The 19,522-nt window shown below is 34.0% G+C and overlaps 1 protein-coding gene across 2 annotated transcripts in view; it reads left to right on the top strand.

Annotated features, from left to right (window-relative positions):
• The window catches only part of MMRN1 (multimerin 1), a 61,972-nt gene that overhangs the window by 29,077 nt on the left and 13,373 nt on the right, over positions 1-19,522 (top strand). For both annotated transcript variants that reach the window (XM_054591548.1, XM_054591549.1), the window contains exons 4-6: positions 4,859-4,966; positions 6,239-6,412; positions 12,712-14,691. In XM_054591548.1, the coding sequence (XP_054447523.1) occupies positions 4,859-4,966; positions 6,239-6,412; positions 12,712-14,691 (2,262 nt within the window). The remainder of the gene's footprint in view (positions 1-4,858; positions 4,967-6,238; positions 6,413-12,711; positions 14,692-19,522) is intronic.

Here is a 19,522-nt window from a genome sequence, read left to right as displayed (position 1 = left end):
CACAGGAGAGTAACTGACTCCACTGTCAGAGATTCCACAGCACTTTTTTCCACCAGCCGACTCGCAAGCAGTAAATTGGGATAAATGCAAGCATTGAACTCAAGTCAACAGACAGAGCTAGAAAAAGATAACATAAACTACTGAATTTGTTAAACAGGCATTTCAAGTTTTTAACAGCTTTGGCAGGGACCCCATCCGATGATTTCCAGAGAAGAGAGGTTCATATGACAATTGCATCCCAAAGAGCTTTTTGTGATATTTACTATTTTTTCTTAACTGAAGGGTACAAGTTCCTGACCTATTCCCTCCTAAAACAATTAATTTAAAAGTATTGCTAAGAGCCAATGGAAAGTTTAATGCACGTTACATGTTAAATCACATTAGTTTTTGTCATTTGATATTTGAAGTATTTTTCCAATTATATTTTCTTTTAAATCAGTCTTTTCAACACTTCACATTATGGAGAATTTTTTTCTTACTTTATATATATTATGTTTCCACATAATGAGGAGCGAATTGCCAAAAATTAGTATCCAAAATAACTAAAGACTTGCACTCAATACTTCTATGTATTATTCTTTATCCCTTTCAATTTTTTTCTAAAGTTAATCACTTGTCACTGATTTAATTTTTCCTAATCTTTTTAGTTTTTTTTCCTAATTTTCTGATTTTCTCTAGCATGTCACTTTCTTTTCCCTTGTTTGTAAAGAAATTGCATTTTTCAAGATCACATGAATGAAATTTATTTTAAATTCTTTTGACCCTAAGGTCAATAGAAAATTAGGCTTTAACTCTTCATTTACCTTCTTTCTATTCTTGACACTTGACCTTTTACCCATGTTTGTTTCCACTTCTTGAAAATGCCTCAACTTGATGGCACAGAGAGCATTATGAGGATAAAGTCCTCCCACTCAATTATGACACTAGAAGACTTATAATACCCTCATCTACTCCTGGGCGAATGTGTGCGTGTGTGTGAGATATTCCCTGCTTTGCCAGTCTTTCTCAAATGGAGAAGGGAACTAAGTGGAATATAGTGTTAGAACCGCCACATTCAATGTACAACATGGAATACTTTATAAAGAGTGAGATAAAGAGACCCGTTTTCATTCAAATATGCTAACACAATATAAAGTAATGCCTTGCTATTTATAATAAAGCTTTAGCAAAGTATTATCAACCTCTAGAAATAAACTCTATTTAAAATGCCTGTGATTTTTATTAATGCCACTATACTTCAGTCGGGGTCATGAGCACCTAAACCAGTCTGTCTCTCGATCAGGAGAATGGGGTAGGAAGGCTCGGGGGCCATAGTCAAACATTTAACAACTAATTCAGTTGTTATTTTGTATATCAAAAGTTGTTCCATGCGAGCTAGTTTTAATAATTTATTATAAATTCTCAAATAACATTTATGGAAACTGCCTCAAAAACGATTAGTATGTAATAACAAGTGAACTAAAATAAGCACCAATTTGATGAGTCTGCTAAAACACCGAATGTTTCATAAAGTCTGTGTAGTGCATGTCATGGGCCCAGCAAACTATTAATTCTGAAAATACTTCTCAGGTATTTTTACAAAAGGAATTCCAGTAATCCTATATTCTACAAGACATATCCTTTATTATGCATCCATGATTAATTTGGAATAAGTTAATTTTATACTTATAATGTATCAGTGATCACACTTTATTATTATATATTTGCCAACAGGTATGGCTTCGTTTTAATATTTTAATAATTGGTAGGCCACATTAGTGCATACTAACTAAATATGATCTTGGAGGTGAGGTATGTAGAATGTTGCTAAATGTGAGTGAGGAGTAATAACGTAAGTTTTTAATGGAAAGGGCCTTTTCTTTCTGAGACATTCCACGTTGTCAGTGGGCTGTGTATCTGATTGCTGGGAAGGTGGCTCAGACACTCTTCACATGCTCCAGGCTTAGCAGTACATATTCAGGGACCTTGTGCCATAAATATAAAGATAATAGAATTATCTACATGAAGGAATCGTGGAACTTTGAACAGCACCTTCCACCCCAGCCTCCTTTACCTGCTCCTTATGAAGGCTCACTTCACTATGTAGTGAGTGGTAGGAGACTCAAGTTTTCATTCATTGGAGTTAAAATAAATCACATCTTTAAGATATGCTCTTGTTATCAACAAGTGTGTGTGGCTGTTTAAAAATCTATGAACATCAATTTCTGGATTGTATTTTAATATAAAAATATCTGGTATTTTAAGCAATGAATTTACTCATTAGAATTAGAAAATTTACAACTTGCTCTAAATCAATAATTCTTAAGCAGCGTTATACTTCAAAATCACCTGTAAAGTTTTAAAATTGTGTGTATATATATGCATATAATAAAGTTTTAAACTTGTGTGTGTGTGTGTGTATGTAATAGTGTTGCAGCCTTTCAAGGCTGGCAGGTTCATGCACAATTCAGGCGACGGAAGGAAATTCATGGAGCCCTTGGAGTGTCTGACATGCCTTTATTCTGGGTTGGGGCGATCCATTTATGCCGCAAGCCACGTGTCCCACCATGAAGTCCCAACTCCCTTATATGCTAAATGTACACAAAGCCAGTAAGATGTGAATATGGACCTTCAGTTATATAACAGAGCTTCATTCTATGCATGTGGTTCTCTTGAGTTATGTGAACTCTTAGCAGAGCTCAAGGTTATATGAGCTCTGCTAAGTTATGTTTGCCTGGACATCTGGGTGAGGGAGCTTCATTGACTCTGTTTTCCATATATATATGTGTATATATATATATTTTTTTCCAATTCCCCAGAACAGAGCTGAATCAGAATCTCCAAGCAGGGGAATGGAAAGAACACTGACATTTCTAGTGTTTCAAGGTTTACAGGTGCTTCTGATTTCCATACCTGATGAAAAACTACTATTCTAAAGAAATGTTAAAAAAAAAATCTATAACGTGGTGAAAGTTAATAAAAGAAAAGGAACTCTTCCAAGTAACCTTGTCTGTATGCCACAAAACAATATAATCTTTGTTTTCACTATAATTACGTGTTGCCTCCTAACAAAGTATCTGCTCTCTAGCAAGCAATGTATGTCTTTTAATGTGCCAGCTCTTTTTGTATTTCTGTGATCTAGCTCAAAAAGGTAAGAACATGAAAATACCATTTGTTCATCCTTTTAAACCCACCTGTTCCTTTGGCTGTAAACACAAGTCTGTATCATGAGCACTCCTTCACTGCTGAGGGAAACAGTGAAGGTACAGAGGTGGGAAATTGCTAAGGAAAATTAATCTTTATACCCTAATCCAGTGGTTCTCACACTTTAGTGTACATTGGGATCACCTGGAGAGCTTGTTAAACCACAGACTGCTGCCCCACTTCAGTTTTTTAAATAAGCAGGTGTGGAGGGGTGAGCCTAGAAGGTGCATAGTTAAAAGTTCTCAGGTGATGCTGATATGGCTGATTCAAGGACCCTGGTTCCAGAACCATTGCTCTATCCTCTTGGATAGGCAGGTTTTAGCTGCCAGAGAAATGCTTTATTGCTTTATCTAAGCAGGAATCTTGATTTTGAAAATGTATCCAATGATTTACTATATATATTTGTTAAGAATTAACTTGACTTTGGACTATAAGAACTTTATTGCTAGGACTAAGCAGAAAATTAACACTCTCCATAACATATCACAAGCCCCAAATAAGTGCACTTTTCCCAAGATGCAGATTGTCTTATTCAACCAAATAAATCAACAGTTATGTAGGATGGTCTATAATACAGTGGGGAGAAGGAGAGGCAGGAAGAAACAAAATCAAACCAAAAACCTTGTACATGAATGACAATTCATTAATTTAGCTCAATGCTCTGAAGGAGAGCAACACAAAATTCAATCTGACAATAGAGACTACCTCAAATTAGTGTCAAATATATTATACTTTCTATGGAGTAGAGATGCTTTAGTATTATTGTCACAGCCACATATGCCTTAGAGAGCATAATTAACATGTGCCAAAGGTGTAATTTCATTAGTACATAATTTCACATGGGAAGAAGTACAGACGCCAAACACTTGTTTTCTCATATCTGATATGCAGACTTCAATGAATAAATTTGTTCATTAGAAGTCTATAAATTACAGATATACATTACTCAATACGTTGAATATTTTTAATGTCTTCCTTCATTTGTTTTCCCCAGTTAAAAAATTATGTTGCCATATAAAATATTACTCGATTCATGGGAAATAGGAAGCAATTTTTTTTAACAGAGAGGTTTATTTTGTAAGACTTTCTATTTTTTTGAAATTTCATTGATTTCACAGGTTGATCCCCTTGAGATGTGCCCCGTAATAGTTTATTTTTACTTACAGTTCTTATGTTTTGAGCCCATATATTTCTTAAAATCTGGGAAAAAACATTTACATGGCACTATTACTAAAACAGATACCCTTTCAGTAAGGAATCCATAGCTCTCCCTTATTTCCAAGTTGACACCAGTTGGAAATTGCATTGTTAAACAAGCAGCCTTTATGGCCAACAACTTGTAAAACTGCTATGGATTTTAACACAGCTAATTTTAAACTCCCCTCCATTATGCAGGCCGGTTATGCCTGTCCATTTACAGTTTCCCCAAACAACCAACCACTTTCGACTGAAAAGAGACCGGAATACTTTTTTCAGAACACGAGAGGCCTGCCCTCCCAAATCAATGCGGTCGCCCGTTGCCCTGTCGGTGCTGGCAGAGGCGCTTCCTCTGCAATCACCCGGGCGGGCTTCAGTAGACAAGAAAATGAATGTCAGCCACATTATTGTTCAGGACTGGAAAAAATGAGGCAGTCCCAATATTTAACTCTCTCTCTTCTCTTTGGCTTCTGTCTAGCCCAGGAACAGCAGCACTTGATACACACCTACCAGGCTGAGAGTCACGCAGCCGTTGACGGAGGGACGGCCGAGCAGCGACAACAGCAGCAGGGCTGTTGTGACCCAGGTCACAGATTGTAATTGCTATCATCCCTAACCCAATTATTGTCAACGCTGTTTACGACAACTTCCAAACAAGAAATCACTTGGCTGTCAAATGTTTGTTGATGACACGTTAACATGCCTCTGAACCCTTTGCTATTGGTGCTGCATGTTGAGAGAATCTATGGCTGAGCTGCAGGTTCCAAGCCTGAAGAGACCCTGTATAATTATTGAAGCTCTGTTTGCAGACACAGACAAATAAAAATGCTGCTACTAGGAAATCACAGTTTCCCAAAGTAAATTCAGACTTTTGTCCTCCAAAGAGTGTAGTCATGGAAGAATCTTGACATGGAAGGAATGCCTTGATTCTTTTAAGGGAGCAAGGAAGGCTTCATTCCGTTGCTTGATAGAGATCATGAAGGGATAATGACTAGAGAGAAGAATTGTAACTAAGAACCAACAAGAATCTTCTGTTGTTCTAAAAGTGTCCTATTACATATATTTTCCTATTTCTAATCATAAATACCATTTCTTTTAGGCTCAGTTTTACCTCTTAGAAACATAGTTTGGTTACTGATAAAAACATCTCTTCACTCTATTTGGTATAGTTGTACAAAATCAAGCAATCAAATTAAGAAACATCACTTAAGGGAATCTCTTTAAGAATGTGCATGAATATAGTTGAGAAATGGCACTCAATTTTTTTTAAGGAATTAAAATTCAGTATCTTCATAAAACATCATAAAATCATCTTTGATTTATTGAAGTGCATTTCAAAAGGCATGAAAGGTATCATTGTTATATAAAGTTATTATACACTGAAATCTATCTCCTATTAAAGAATACCTAGGTAAAGAATAAAATTCTCAGAATATAAACACATCTACATACATATAAGTATATGGCTACACACATTCAATGCAGCAGCATTGACTTTGCAAGCAGATGATGCGCCCTTAGCTCTGAAACCTTAAGCAAGTTATTTTTATTTTCTGACCCTGAATTTCTTATCTGTTGAGATTGTAACAAAAACTCAGTGAGGTTAAAAAAAACCCTAAAAATTCTGGACATAGTTAAAAGATTTTAGAACTCTAAGCTATTATAAAACTTTTTACAAATTTCTGTCCCTAAGTAGTATAAAATTCTGGTTGTCATTTGCTAAATGCATATAGCCTATACTTTTAAATACATAGTGCAAATGTTATTTATTTGAGTTACCTTTAAACCTATCATGACATTTGAAAGATTTTAAATATGTATTTTTAATGTTTCCAATTTTCCCTCCTTCTACACACAGCAGTGACACAAAAAATGACTGACCAGATGAACCACCAAGCAACGAAACTGACTCTTTTGCAGAAGAAGATTGACGATATTTCTTTGGCTGTGACCGATGTAAGGAACACATACTCCTCCTTAGATGAGAAAATCAATGAAAATAAAGGCAGCGAATTTCAATATTTTCTAAAAGGTAAAAGTAAAACCGTATAAATCATTCATTCAGTTAAGACAAAAGGCAAATAACTCATTTATCTTTTCTCATATCACTTTGGTATCTTTGCTTTAGATTGGGTGCTATATTAATCTGATACAGATTTTTTTAATCAGAAAATTTTAAATAACTTAGTTTCTGAAATAATTTGAAATATCTAAATATTGCTTTATGATATAGTCAAATATTTGACTCAATATTTCATCTGATTTATTGATGTTATATACCTAGTTATAGCTTAACTATTATTTATTTATATTAAAAAATTTAATTATGAGCCATATTTAATTTATTGTTATTGTCCTTTCCATTTCAGTATAAAGAGGAGATTAAGGAATGATTAACAAGATAGCTAGATTCATGATTTTCTAAATAATATTGGTGAAGGTATTTAGACTAAATCTCAAGTGCATTATTATCCAGAAATTACAATATCTAGCTCCTGGAGCATAATCAAAAACACATATTCTTAAACATCTCAGGTCAGAGAAATAATAATTTCTTTGTAAATGTGAATCAGCTTTGCCTGAATTTTGTACTTTTATTTTTTAACACCTATTATTTTTTATTGTATTTTTCCATTACCATTTATCCCCCTTACACCCCCAGCCACCTCCACCCATCCCCTCCCCCTGTAACCACAAAACTGTTATTCCTGTTCATAAGTCCTTTTTATTTTTTGCTCGATCTCTCTGCTCCCCAACCCACCTCCTTCACAAGAGCTGTCAGCCTGCTCTCTATCTGAGTCTCCTCAGGCAAGGGAAAAAAAATAAACAAATGGGACCATATCAAACTAAAATGATTTTGCACAGCAAAGGAAACCATGAACAAAAAGACAACCCACTAAATGAATTTCATGCTTTCAAAACAGCAGGCTGTGTTCCTTTCTGGAGGTTCTACGGGATAATCTATATCCTGCTAATTCAAATTATCAGGATTCATTTTCTTGCAGTAGTGGGACTGAGGCTTGTTCCCAGTTTCTACAGGCCACTACATTTCTTGGCTTATGGACTTCTTTCTTTTTCTTTAAATTTTTAAAAAATTTATTTATTTTAGAGAGAGAAGAAAAAAAGAGAGGGGGGAGAAACATCAATTTTGTTGTTCTACTTATTTATGGATTCATTGGTTGATTCTTGTATGTGCCCTGACTGGGGATTGAACCTGCAACTTTGGCATATCAGGACGATGCTCTAACCAACTGGACTGGCTATCCAGCCAGGATAAACCTAAGTGAATTCTTAAAGCTTGATTTATATTACTTGTTTTTCATCAGGGCTCTAGTGAAATATAATCATAATTAATGATAATTCATCACTGAAAAAAAGGACAGCAAAGTTCATTTAGTTCAAGTATTGGAAATCAGAAATCATAGCATATCATTCCTTCAAAAATCTTAACTTTGGTCTAGTAGTCATCATAGTTTTGCTTTTTTTGGGACAAGAAGTTCAAGGCTACATTTATGCTTTTGTCAAACAACCATCTTCCTTGGAGGACACTACTTTCTTCAGCATTAACAGCATGTAGCTTTTCTTCCTCCATATTTCTGATGACCCGTTTTGAAATTCTCATGGCACTTCAGGGGAGCTTTGAATATGCCATTAGCCTGGCCCAAACTTCTTTCTGAAAAGTACTATCAGGAAGAACTTCAGTAACAAGTCCTTGAGCACATGCTTCTGTTACTTTTGAAAATTAAGTGTCTCTGTTGCCTTGACCAGCTCCATTGTCTTCAGAAAAGTGTAAAAAGAGCATCCTTATGGACATAGGCCTAGGGGACTAAAAAGAGTATGAAATGTTGCCCTGTCGGAGGCATTCACAGCATCAAATAGCCCCAGGATGGTGATGGAGATCCCCACAGCTGGACCACTTACCACTGCCATCAGTAACTTTGCAAAACCTATAAAACTGTCTACAAAATCCCTCAGCATAATAGCTCTATTATTAGCTTTCTTCTCTATTCCACCAGGGGGAATATCAGTGAAGTTAGGTCATTCCCACTGCAGTAAGAGTCACCATTTCCTGTTAAAAAAGAAAGTTATGGTTGAGTCATCCTTGCTTGCAGCTTTAAGTGCAAGAATGATTTCTCGATACACCTGTGTGTTGATTGCATTCTTTCTGGTGGGCCAGTTCAACATGATCTTTGTGATGCTGTCACCAGAGGTCACCACCAGGTTTTCATGTTCCTCTTGTTTCCTGTCTGCTTCAGGCTTCTGGCTAGAAGATGCAGATGAAGAACTCAAACTGGACACCAAATCCATATAGTTCTACCTGGCAGTGTCCTTAAGCAGATTGTCAAAAGCATTCCTGCATCCCCATTTGGCCATATGAATAAAGTCAAACACACCTGCTTTGGGCATATTACAAGGTCCTTCAGTGGTCTGCTTATACAGTGCATAGAGTTTTAGCTCCACTTCAGTCTGCAACAGCTGTTGAGTCCTTCTGACACCTCTCAGACCCTCTCTTCTTCCTTCCCCTTCCTCTTTTAAGGACTCGTTGGATTCCATTGGGCTCACCTGTATAATACATACTAACCTTCTCCTCTCAAGGTTCTTAACCTTAATCACATCTTGTAAGGCCCTTTTGCAATGTATTGTAAGATAACATATCCACCTATTCAGGGAAAGAGGGTGTGGACATCTTGGACAGGGCAGCACAATTCTGCCTTCCACAGAGATCTGTAGTTAGTGAGTAATTGCTATGGTAGTGTTAAGCACATGGTACAATGGGTCTGATTGATACTTTCAACAAATCCAATGTAAGGAGACCAGGGGAGGTTTTTATGAAGAGAAACCATCTCAACTAATAAATGATTGATCAGGAGGAGTTAATTAGCCAAGGTGGAATCAGGTAAAGCATGGATATTCTATGAAAGTATCTTGGTTATTAGGAACTTCTCAGTTCACTGGGTTTATGGGTTGTTTTCAAGTTTCAGGATTATTGGTCCCTTTCACTTTGTTCTATAAATAAAGAATACTGACCATACAATTTGTTTCTGTATCTCACAAATTTTTTTTTTTCCTATTTTTCGCCCATCGTCTACAGGTGAAGGACATTAAAAAAAGGTGGCATTTTCTATTTCCATAGCATCTACCTGTATAGTAGCAACCATGATTATTTTTAATCATGTAAATAATTGGTGCTAGTAAGCCACTGAAAGAAAGATGCTGTCCTACATTTCTGGCATGTCCCCTATTGCCAAAACTTACTGATGACAAGCATAAGAGAGACATACGTTTTCCCCGAAGTGAGAGCATGAGCAAGAAGTCAAAAAGACACAGTATATACTTGACTATAACCACCATAATGAAATTTGTTTAGCAAAACTTGGTTATCATAACTGGAGAGAATTCAGCCTATTACCTGCTTCTCATAAACCTAACAAAAATTCTGGCAGTGGCACAGAAAAAAAGTATCCTCTTATAAAACAATAAAATTCCTTCCTCGTTAGAAGGCATTAATTGTGTACTGAGCACAATCAGTTATGAGAATCAGAGGGCTTATAGTTAATGAATATCGGTACAGGCAGTGAAAACTAAACTCACTCTTCTAGGCACTGTGCTTGCCTAGCAAAACACAATCTCTGCTCATGCTGACTCTTAATTCTGAGGTGAGGAACACTGCTTTATCTGCTAGTAGCACTAACAAGTGTTCAAAATCAAATGCCCCAACTCCTTAAGAGGTATTTGAAAGTTATGAATAGGCCATAATTCACAACCACAAAAGGGGCATGTCACCAAATATATCAAATATATCTGTTAAGTCAAACACCATCTTTTTTAGGAAGTAGAAGAAATACATGAGAACCAAAATGGGTTACAATGACATGCCCATTCAAATATTAACAGAAATCACTTATATATTTTTGCAAAATCAAATTCTTGCAGATGTTTCTCTGATAACAAATTATAGAAATGTTACCCGAAAAGCTTTTTACCCTGAAACAAATTTTTAAGCTAATAACTTTATTTATTTTCAGACACTTCTGTGATTTTACCCTTTACCCAATATATTTTTCCATTAAATAACAGCTAAAGCACCTCCTAATTTTCATTTTCACTGTTTTTCTTAATTACTTCAATCAGGATTCTGTACTGCTTTTTACCTACTTACAGTGTTCTTACCTACAATCATTCTTTTTTGGGCTCTCAGGTCACATTTTTCACTTGCTGAAATTAAACACCTATTGTTATTGTCCACAATTAATTGATTAATTCAAGTACATTTAAGTTTTATTTTACCTTTGTAATCTTGAAAATCATTTTAAAGCCAAAATTATAAGATTATAATTTTCAGGAAAGAGTAGTTTCTAACCTTAAATATTTTATTGTGTTTGATCAAGTGCTTGTCATAAGAATTAAAGACAACTTTAACAAACAGGAAATAACTAAATAATCCTGTAGAAAGTGCAATAAAAATAACTTTGGTATTGAGAAGCACCTATACTCAGTGAAGCTAACATATTTTTTTAAAAATAAGAAATCTAATTTTCCAAATCTCATTTTATGTGTAGCATACAGGGTGTACTCAACATTTGTTTTATAAGTGGCTGACTGGTTAAATGCTAAGTAAAATTTGGAGAATAAAAATCTTTAAAGCCTTTCTTGTATACTTATTCATGTTATTAAATAAAGAAGCTAGGACTATTTCAGTACAAGTTATCTTAGTTGTGGCTATGTAATCTTTTCTAATTAATTTAGCCTTTCCTCAGTACTTTATTGTTATGTGTCATTGATTACTGTTCCATACTTCATATGTTTTATTTTCTATTATATACAAATTGATTTTTACTTTTTTGTCCTTTTAAATTTATTTCAATTTTCACTAGTTTTAGAAATGTATGATAGTTTTTTTAATGTTGGAAACACTAGACCCTAAAAATCATTAGGGTCTAGGATTTCCAACATTGATCCTTAGGGTCTAGGATTTCCAGGAAAGTTTATCCATATAAACAACATTTAGAGTTTTGTCTTAGTACCAGATTAAATAATATCGAGATGGTCAAGCCATCATCCTACCTGGTATAATTGCTCTTTTATAATATTTTTTCTGTAAATCTTTCATGCATTTTAAATACTTTTAGAAACTGGCTAACTATATAACTAGAGAGAGAGAGAGAGAGAGAGAGAGAGAGAGAGACTGTATATTTTAGTCCTGTAATCATCTTTCTTGAATAAGCTTCATAGTAGCTATAACTCATAATACCCCATTGTTCAGACTGTGTTGTTTAAAATTCTTCGTATTGTGTTGTTGATATTTTACATTATAGTCATTGCTTACATTTTAAAATGAACATATCTTCCATTTTTATGTGTTTCATGTGTATTATAAACATTCCTCAAGGATATATTTTATCTTTTCTCATTTTCTGTTTTTTTAATGGGTTTTTTTATTTCATTCATTTTATTTTGTTTTTTTTACATCTTTATATATTCATTTTCTATTCTAAATACTTCTGAATAGTGCAGGACCCTTTTAAATTTCCTTTTTTTAATATAACTTTTAGAACTGTACACATGACTTATGATCAGTCCGTGCTTTCTAACACTGGAGATGGTACTATGTGTTGCATAAGTGAGAAGTGGCCTCTTCTCTTTTGGTTAAGAATTAATGTCATATTATGTTAATTATTGTATATCTTGAATTTCTGTTTTCATTTGATTTAGTGATCTTCAAAGCTCTTATTATTGTTTTGTTATTATTATAAGCTATTGTTGAATACTATGACTGTTACTTCATATTATTCCTCACTTGGGAGTCCATATTATTTCTCTGCAGTTGATTTATTAGTTTTTATAAACTCAAAACACAAGTTCTGAAATTCAATTACTAGAAACCTAGCAACACAAGCATGACCTAACATCTTACTTATGAATATATTATTTACATTTAAAAACATATTTTTTACTAAGGCAGAAAACTCAAAGTCATTAATTTTCATACAAGACTAAAACTAGACCTAGAATCATTGCATACAAGAGGCTGTTAACTGAAGACAGTAGTAATTGCTTCATGTGTCTTTTGTCCAAAGAAACTTAGTTTTATGGTTCTGGTATATTCTACACCACAGTTGATTTCCCCCTTCAGACTTATCTATTAAGAAAGTGCTCACTTTCTATAAACTGCAGAAATGTTTAAAAATTTCATTAGTGTAGTCAAGAAGTATTTTTATTACTATGTGCTATTAGTGTTTGGCCTCAAACTTTTTAAAATCTTTTTTAAAGATATCTAATGTTTACATAGTTTAAATTATGTGTCATTTTTTTTATTACTTCTTCCTTTAGGTATAAAATCCAACAGCATTAATGATCTGGTAAAGGACATAGTTAGACAACAATTTAAAATTTTCCAAAAAGACATGCAAGCGACTGTAACACAGCTCTTCAAGAATGTATCAAGACTATCAGAGGACCTTGAAGACACCAAACATGTCATTCGGCAAGTAAATGAATCCATGGTCTCAATAGCAGTCCAGCAAAAGTCGATTTCAATGCAGGAAAATGGGCCCACTTTGACTGATATACTAGATCTTAAAAATCGCATTGTAAATCTAAGGCAAGAAATGTCTTTTACATGTGAGAAATCTATCAAAGAACTAGAAGCAAAGCAGACTCATTTAGAAGATGCTCTAGAACAGGAACACTCAAGAAATATTCTGTATTACGAATCCCTCAATAAAATTCTTTCTAAAATGAAGGAAGTACATGAAGAATCAACAGAACAAATATCACAGCAGAGTGTTCCAGCTGCTGGATCAGTTAGCAATAATGTCACTGAGTACCTGTCTACTCTACATGAGAATATAAAGAAGCAAGGTTTGATGATGCTGCAAATGTTTGATGATTTGCACATCCAAGAGAGCAAGATTAACAATCTCACCATTACTTTTGAAATGGAGAAAGAATTTTTCAAAGGTGAATGTGAACACATGTTATCCGAGTGCAGACATGATTTTAAATTTCAAATTAAGGACACAGAAGAGAATTTACAAGTTTTAAACCAAACATTGGCTGAGGTTCTCTTTCCCATGGATGATAAAATTGATAAAATGAATGAGCAACTAACTGATTTGACCCATGATATGGAGATCCTTCAACCCTTGCTTGAGCAGGGAGTATCTGTTAGAAAAACAATGATATATGAACAACCAAAAGAAGCAATAGCTATAAGGAAAAAAGTAGAAAGTCTGACTAATGCTGTCAATAGTCTAAATTCTCTTATCAAAGAACTTACAAAACGATACAACATACTAAGAAATGAAGCTCAGAGTCGCACTGATGCCTTAGACAGACGTATCAATGAATATGCCTTAGAATTGGAAGATGGTCTAAATAAAACAATGACTATTATAAATAATGCCATTGATTTCATTCAAGATAACTATGTGTTAAAAGAGACTTTAAGTACAATAAAGTGCAATCCCACAGTCAATGATAAATGTACCCAAAATATGGAAACTATTTTGACATTTATTCCTCAATTCCAGCGTTTGAATGATTCTATTCAGATTTTAGTCAATGACAATCAGAGATATAACTTTGTTTTGCAAGTTGCCAAGGCCCTTGCAGATATTCCTAAAGAAGAAGAACTAAGTCAGTTCAACTTACAAAAGATTTATCAAATTGTCAGTGAATCCGCTTCCAGGGTGAAACGATACCAGGAGAATATGAGTCATTTGGAAGAAAAAATGTTCTCAGCCACAAAGATTTCCAAAAATTTTGAAACTCGGTTGCAAGACATTGAGTCTAAAGTGACCAAGATGCTCACACCTTATTATGTTTCACTAAAACAAGGCAGTGCAGCCACTAATAAGAAAGGCCAGGCTCTTCAACTGCAAGTATTAAATTCTAGATTTGAGGCACTAGAAACAAAATCTACTCATCTTTCAATTAGCTTCTCTTTACTTAACAAAACTCTCTATGAAGCTTTAACAATGTGTCATAATGCTTCTTCACGTGTATCAAAACTGAATGCTACCATACCTAAGTGGCTAAACGATTCTCTACCAGATGTTCAACTTCTTCAGAAAGGTCTGACAGAATTTGTAGAATCAGTAATTGAAATAAAAACTCAAATTGCTCTATCTAATTTAACTTGGCATATAAATCAATCATTGTCTAGTAGTCTTGCAAATGTTTTCAAGTCTCAGAAGAAAGTAAAACCATTGCTGAAGAAACCCAATGCACTTAAGAACCCATCAATGAATGTTACCACTGCCCTAATTGGCCAAACCCAAAGAAACACAAACAACGTTTTATCTCCTGGTAAGTTATCATTGGAAAATACGTTTTAATCTCTGTTTGTTTTAAATGGTACTTAGTAGATCTGTATGGTTTAACAAGACCATAAGATATAAAAGGCACTTACTTGAACATGAATAGGTAAGTACTTCAAATATCATTGAAGTATTATTTGAATTTGATCCTATCCTATATAAATTAGTCATCAATATAAAACAAGTGTTTATAGTATATATACTTGTCCACATGTTTCTTAACTTTTTTTCTGATAAGACCCTTATAAAACAATCAAATTTGCCTCTGTAGCACATTTTTATCTGCATATGTAATTAAAGAAAGCTATTAGACAATGAGCTCCTTGATGAATAAGACCAGACTATACCTTATTCATTTTGGCACTACCTAGCAAAATGTCTGATATGCAATAGGAACTCAGTAATGCCTGTTGAATGACTGACAAATTGAATGTGTAAGTAATCAGGAATTTCATTTTGGTAGATTATAAAAGGCCATGAATTCCTAGCCAAGTATCTTAGTTTATTCGGGCTGTCATGAGAAAATACCACAGACTTGGTGGCCTATAAACAACAGAAATTTATTTCTCACAGTTTTGTAAGCTAGGAAGTCCAAGATCAAGGTGCCAACCTGGACACATTCTGGTGAGGTCCCCTCTTTTGGTTCACAGCTGGTGACTTCTCAATGTGTCCTCACATAGTGAAATGAATGAGGGATCTCTGCATGGTCTCTTTTATAAGGGCACTAACCCCAGTCATAAGGGTTCCACCCTCATGCACTAAGCACCTTCCAAATGCCCCGGCTCTGAATATCATCAACTTTCGGGGTTAGGCTTTCAAAAATACTAATTTTGGGGGGACAATCAGATCATAAAACTAAGGCATTTAAACATGATTCTGTAAAAAATGGTCTTTGAAAATTTGGAACATAGGGTTGAGGGAGGTAAGAAAGGTCTCAGAAGCAAGAAGCTGGTAGTAGAGTATAGCTTGACTGCAAAAATGAAGTTAGAGATACCAGCTAGGACGTTATTGACAAAAGCAGTAAGAGACAGATCAAAGGAAGAGGTAGTTGAAACAGTTGTGAGAAATGTTGGGAAAGTAAAATCAACAGAAACAGAGGGATAGTGGAAAAATTAATGATCTGAGTCTCGACCAATCATGATTCTAATCCTATTTGTTTCAGTAAGTTTCTGTGTGATCTCAGTAAGTTCATCTCTCTGAAGAAACCATTTCTTCCTTTTATGTAATGGGAATGCAATAGATATTTTACTGAGTGTATTGGTAGAAATATGTCATAGACTGCATCACTATTAAAAAAAAAAAGTGAGCTGTTCACATCCTGAATGCTCAGCACTTGGGGAAGGAGAGACGTAGAATAGTCTCAGATTTTGAACATGGAAAATGAGAGTAGCAGTGCTATTAACAGATGTTTGTAAACACTGACGGAGGGGCATAATTTGAGGAAGAAGAGAAATTCAGCTCAATGCATATAAGCTACTTAATAGTCTCTCTGTATGAGGGATTTATAAATATGTTTGGTATATGAGCGATACTAAATAATCTTCCCACAGTGAAAAGAATAGCTCCTGATTCCCACTAAAGGAAATGGCAGTGCTCCTCTCATATATATCTGCTGTTAAACTATAGAGCCATTTGGGTGGGTTTTGTATTTTATTGCTTTTTAACTATAAAAAGATGATAATTATCCTAACATAACTCATATTTAATCTCTAAAAGTTTTGATAGTATTTAAACTCACAAAATATACAAAGTTGAATTGTCTCTTGACTATTTAAATTTTTGTATTTATTTATGACTACCTTTAAATTAATCTGACCCAGAAGAACTAACTTTGCCCTGTGGAATATAAGAACAAATTATTTAGACATATTTGTTTCTAAGAAAAAGGTAGCACTTTAATATTTAGACATTTGTATAATAATATTTTTTTAAAAAATAATGAGTTGTTATTTTCCATACTGTGTTAATACTTGGTCTTCTTATGGATATTACAAAAGCATTTCATTTCAGATCTACAGGATGGGTAATCATACACCAGGCAAACTGCATCATTTTTTCTCTTAAACCAAAAAATATCTGGGTCTGGGCAGTTAAATATACAATTTTGAATATTCATTCAAAATTAATTGAGTTAAAAAGCTTAATAGAATATAATAACTTATAGACTTATATAGTGTAAAGAATGTATGTTAGGAGCTTATAATTGTTGGATCTAATAGACTAGTAATTAACTCAGTTCTGATTCTTTTTTATAATGATGCTCTGATAAAATTGTTTCCTATTTCTTTATTTACTGTAAGTAGAACTTTTATAGGTTAAAAATTAAAAATTAAGAGTTCTTCTTTTTTATCTCAGTGAAGGTAATCAATAGCAGTGTCAGGGCAATGAAGATATATTGAGCTACTTTCATGTGTGGGGTAGATATTCCCTTTATGTGGATCAGTAACATAATTTTAAGTGGGTGAAGAGGTGCACGTGCTAATTAAGCCACCTCTGCTTCTGTAGGCCACAAACCTGATGGCATTCATTGGACAAGTGAGCAGGTAAAGTCTATGCACAATGACGAAACCAGTGGACTCAGGCTATGTTCTCCTATAAGTATAAATCAATTGCAAAATCAACTACTTCCTTTGATATCCTGTTTTATACCAAGGGTGGAACACACTGACACACTGGCTAAATTCGGCTGCATTTCCTTTGACTTTTTCTGTTGTATTATAAATGTCATATAGCCCCATGGCTCCCCTACATAAGGAACAACACACGATATTTCATCATTGTCTTATAAATCTCACAATAATATTCATATTACAGCCACTATCATTTGCAGAGTAACTGCAATCTGTAGGAAGAAAAGTTATATAAACATGGTTTTTGAAAAACTTAGCCTTGATTTTAATACCTAATTTACTTTGAAGCCTAATAATAGTAATATTATAACATAATATTGTGTACTATTTAGCACTTACTATATCCCAAGAACTATATAAATTATACTCTATGCATTATTTAATTATATCTATGAGCTAACTATTACTATTCTTATTTTGAAAATGAGTAAACTAACCCTCAGATAGGTGAATTAAAGTATCCTGCCTAAGGTCATGAAACTAGTGATTAAGCCTGACTTCTCTTCTGTTGGATTCAGGGCTCAATCCTCAGCCACTGAACTCAAAGAGATTGTGGAGTATATTCACCTGCTTTTTTCTTCCTTTTGCTTCTGTTTGATGCATTATATCTATTCAGGACCTGACCATATCTGAATATTCCATACAACCAGAGTTAATATTCCCAGGGAGTTTCCTTTCTTGAGTATCCAAATATTGCCTTTTGTTTCTACACTGATCAGGAAGAAGTAAAGCTACTTCTCAGGTTGGCTTTTCTAGATATGACCCATAGGCAGTTGTCATTGAAAGTCACCACTGATTAGTCAAAAGATCTCCTTTTGACTGGTGCAGAAGGGCAAAATTTAGAGTATTCATCCCTATCACTTCTGTTTGAGGCATTCCTGAATTCAGTTATAATAATTATGATTTTTCCTAGGCCAATGCTGATAAGCTGTTCAGTTGATTCACTAAATACTTGATTTTTTCCTAAACAATATTCCAGTAGACACCAAGAGGGTCTTAATTCATCTTTGAAGATTTGTTTGTATAGAAATTGGCAGAATTGCCCCTGTGGAGAGAGTTTGGCTGCTTGCCTACCAAGAGGAGCTGAATCCTGCTATAATATAACATCAGTCATTGTTGAGGATGCCTGTCTCCTGCTTGTGACAATTAACTTTTTTATTTTAACCATTTTCTCAAATATACAAATGTACACAGTGTTCCTTAATAAATTTCTTTTATTCATAATTATCACCTCACTCCTCCTAAGGAAGATTACATTCTATAAAAGATTTGGTCATTTACTAAGTAGAACTTTTTAAATTATAATTATTGTGAATATAAGCAGTTTAAAAGACAAAAATAAGAATTTAGTGGATATTTAACTGTTTTATATGATTTTGAAACCTTTTCTAATTTTTATAACTCTACATGAAGGCAGATGGGATTACTAAAAACCACTGAATTTGGAATTAGGAAACCAAGTTCAAATCCTGCCTGGCAACATATTTATTTGTAATAAGTAAATGCCTTAGTGTTATGATCTGATTGTCCCCCCAAAATTAGTATTTTTGAAAGCCTAACCCCGAAAGTTGATGATATTCAGAGCCAGGGCCTTTGGAAGGTGCTTAGTGCATGAGGGTGGAACCCTCATGACTGGGGTTAGTGCCCTTACTTTCCTCATTTATAAAATAAGAATAACACACCCACCTTATGAGTTTATTTTAAGGATCAAGGAAATAACCTGCACATGGTATAAATGTTCCTTATTAATATATGATGCAATTTTCTTGGCTGTATTTAATGTTTATGTTTTATTTTTGTAATGTTATCTCTTAATATTTCATATATAATTATTTCCATACATCAACATAATTTACAGACTCATGGTATTACATAGTTCCCTATCTTTACTTTTATTATTCATTGCTTTAAATTCAACATACCATTTCTAAATAAGCTTATTCTTATATAATGATAAATCAAAAAGAATAGGATACAAAATGCAAAGGTTTAACTGTATAAAGTATATGCTCATTGACAAACATTGAAAATATCTGCAAAAAATTTGTGTTTTTCCCCCTAAGATATTTTCTACTCTTTATATGCTTTTCCATACTATAAAAAATAATATTTTCAAATATACCTTAGATAACTAATAAATAGACTATACAAAATGCTTTAATGTAAGCTAATTAAATTTTGAAGAATATC

The sequence above is a fragment of the Pteronotus mesoamericanus genome, unplaced genomic scaffold (assembly GCF_021234165.1).
Source record: "Pteronotus mesoamericanus isolate MK-2021 breed Mesoamerican mustached bat unplaced genomic scaffold, CSHL_Meso_final scaffold_232, whole genome shotgun sequence".
Classification (NCBI taxonomy): Eukaryota; Metazoa; Chordata; class Mammalia; order Chiroptera; family Mormoopidae; genus Pteronotus; species Pteronotus mesoamericanus.
The sequence above is the reverse complement of the archived record's forward strand: the minus strand, read 5'-3'. Positions and strand labels throughout refer to the sequence as shown.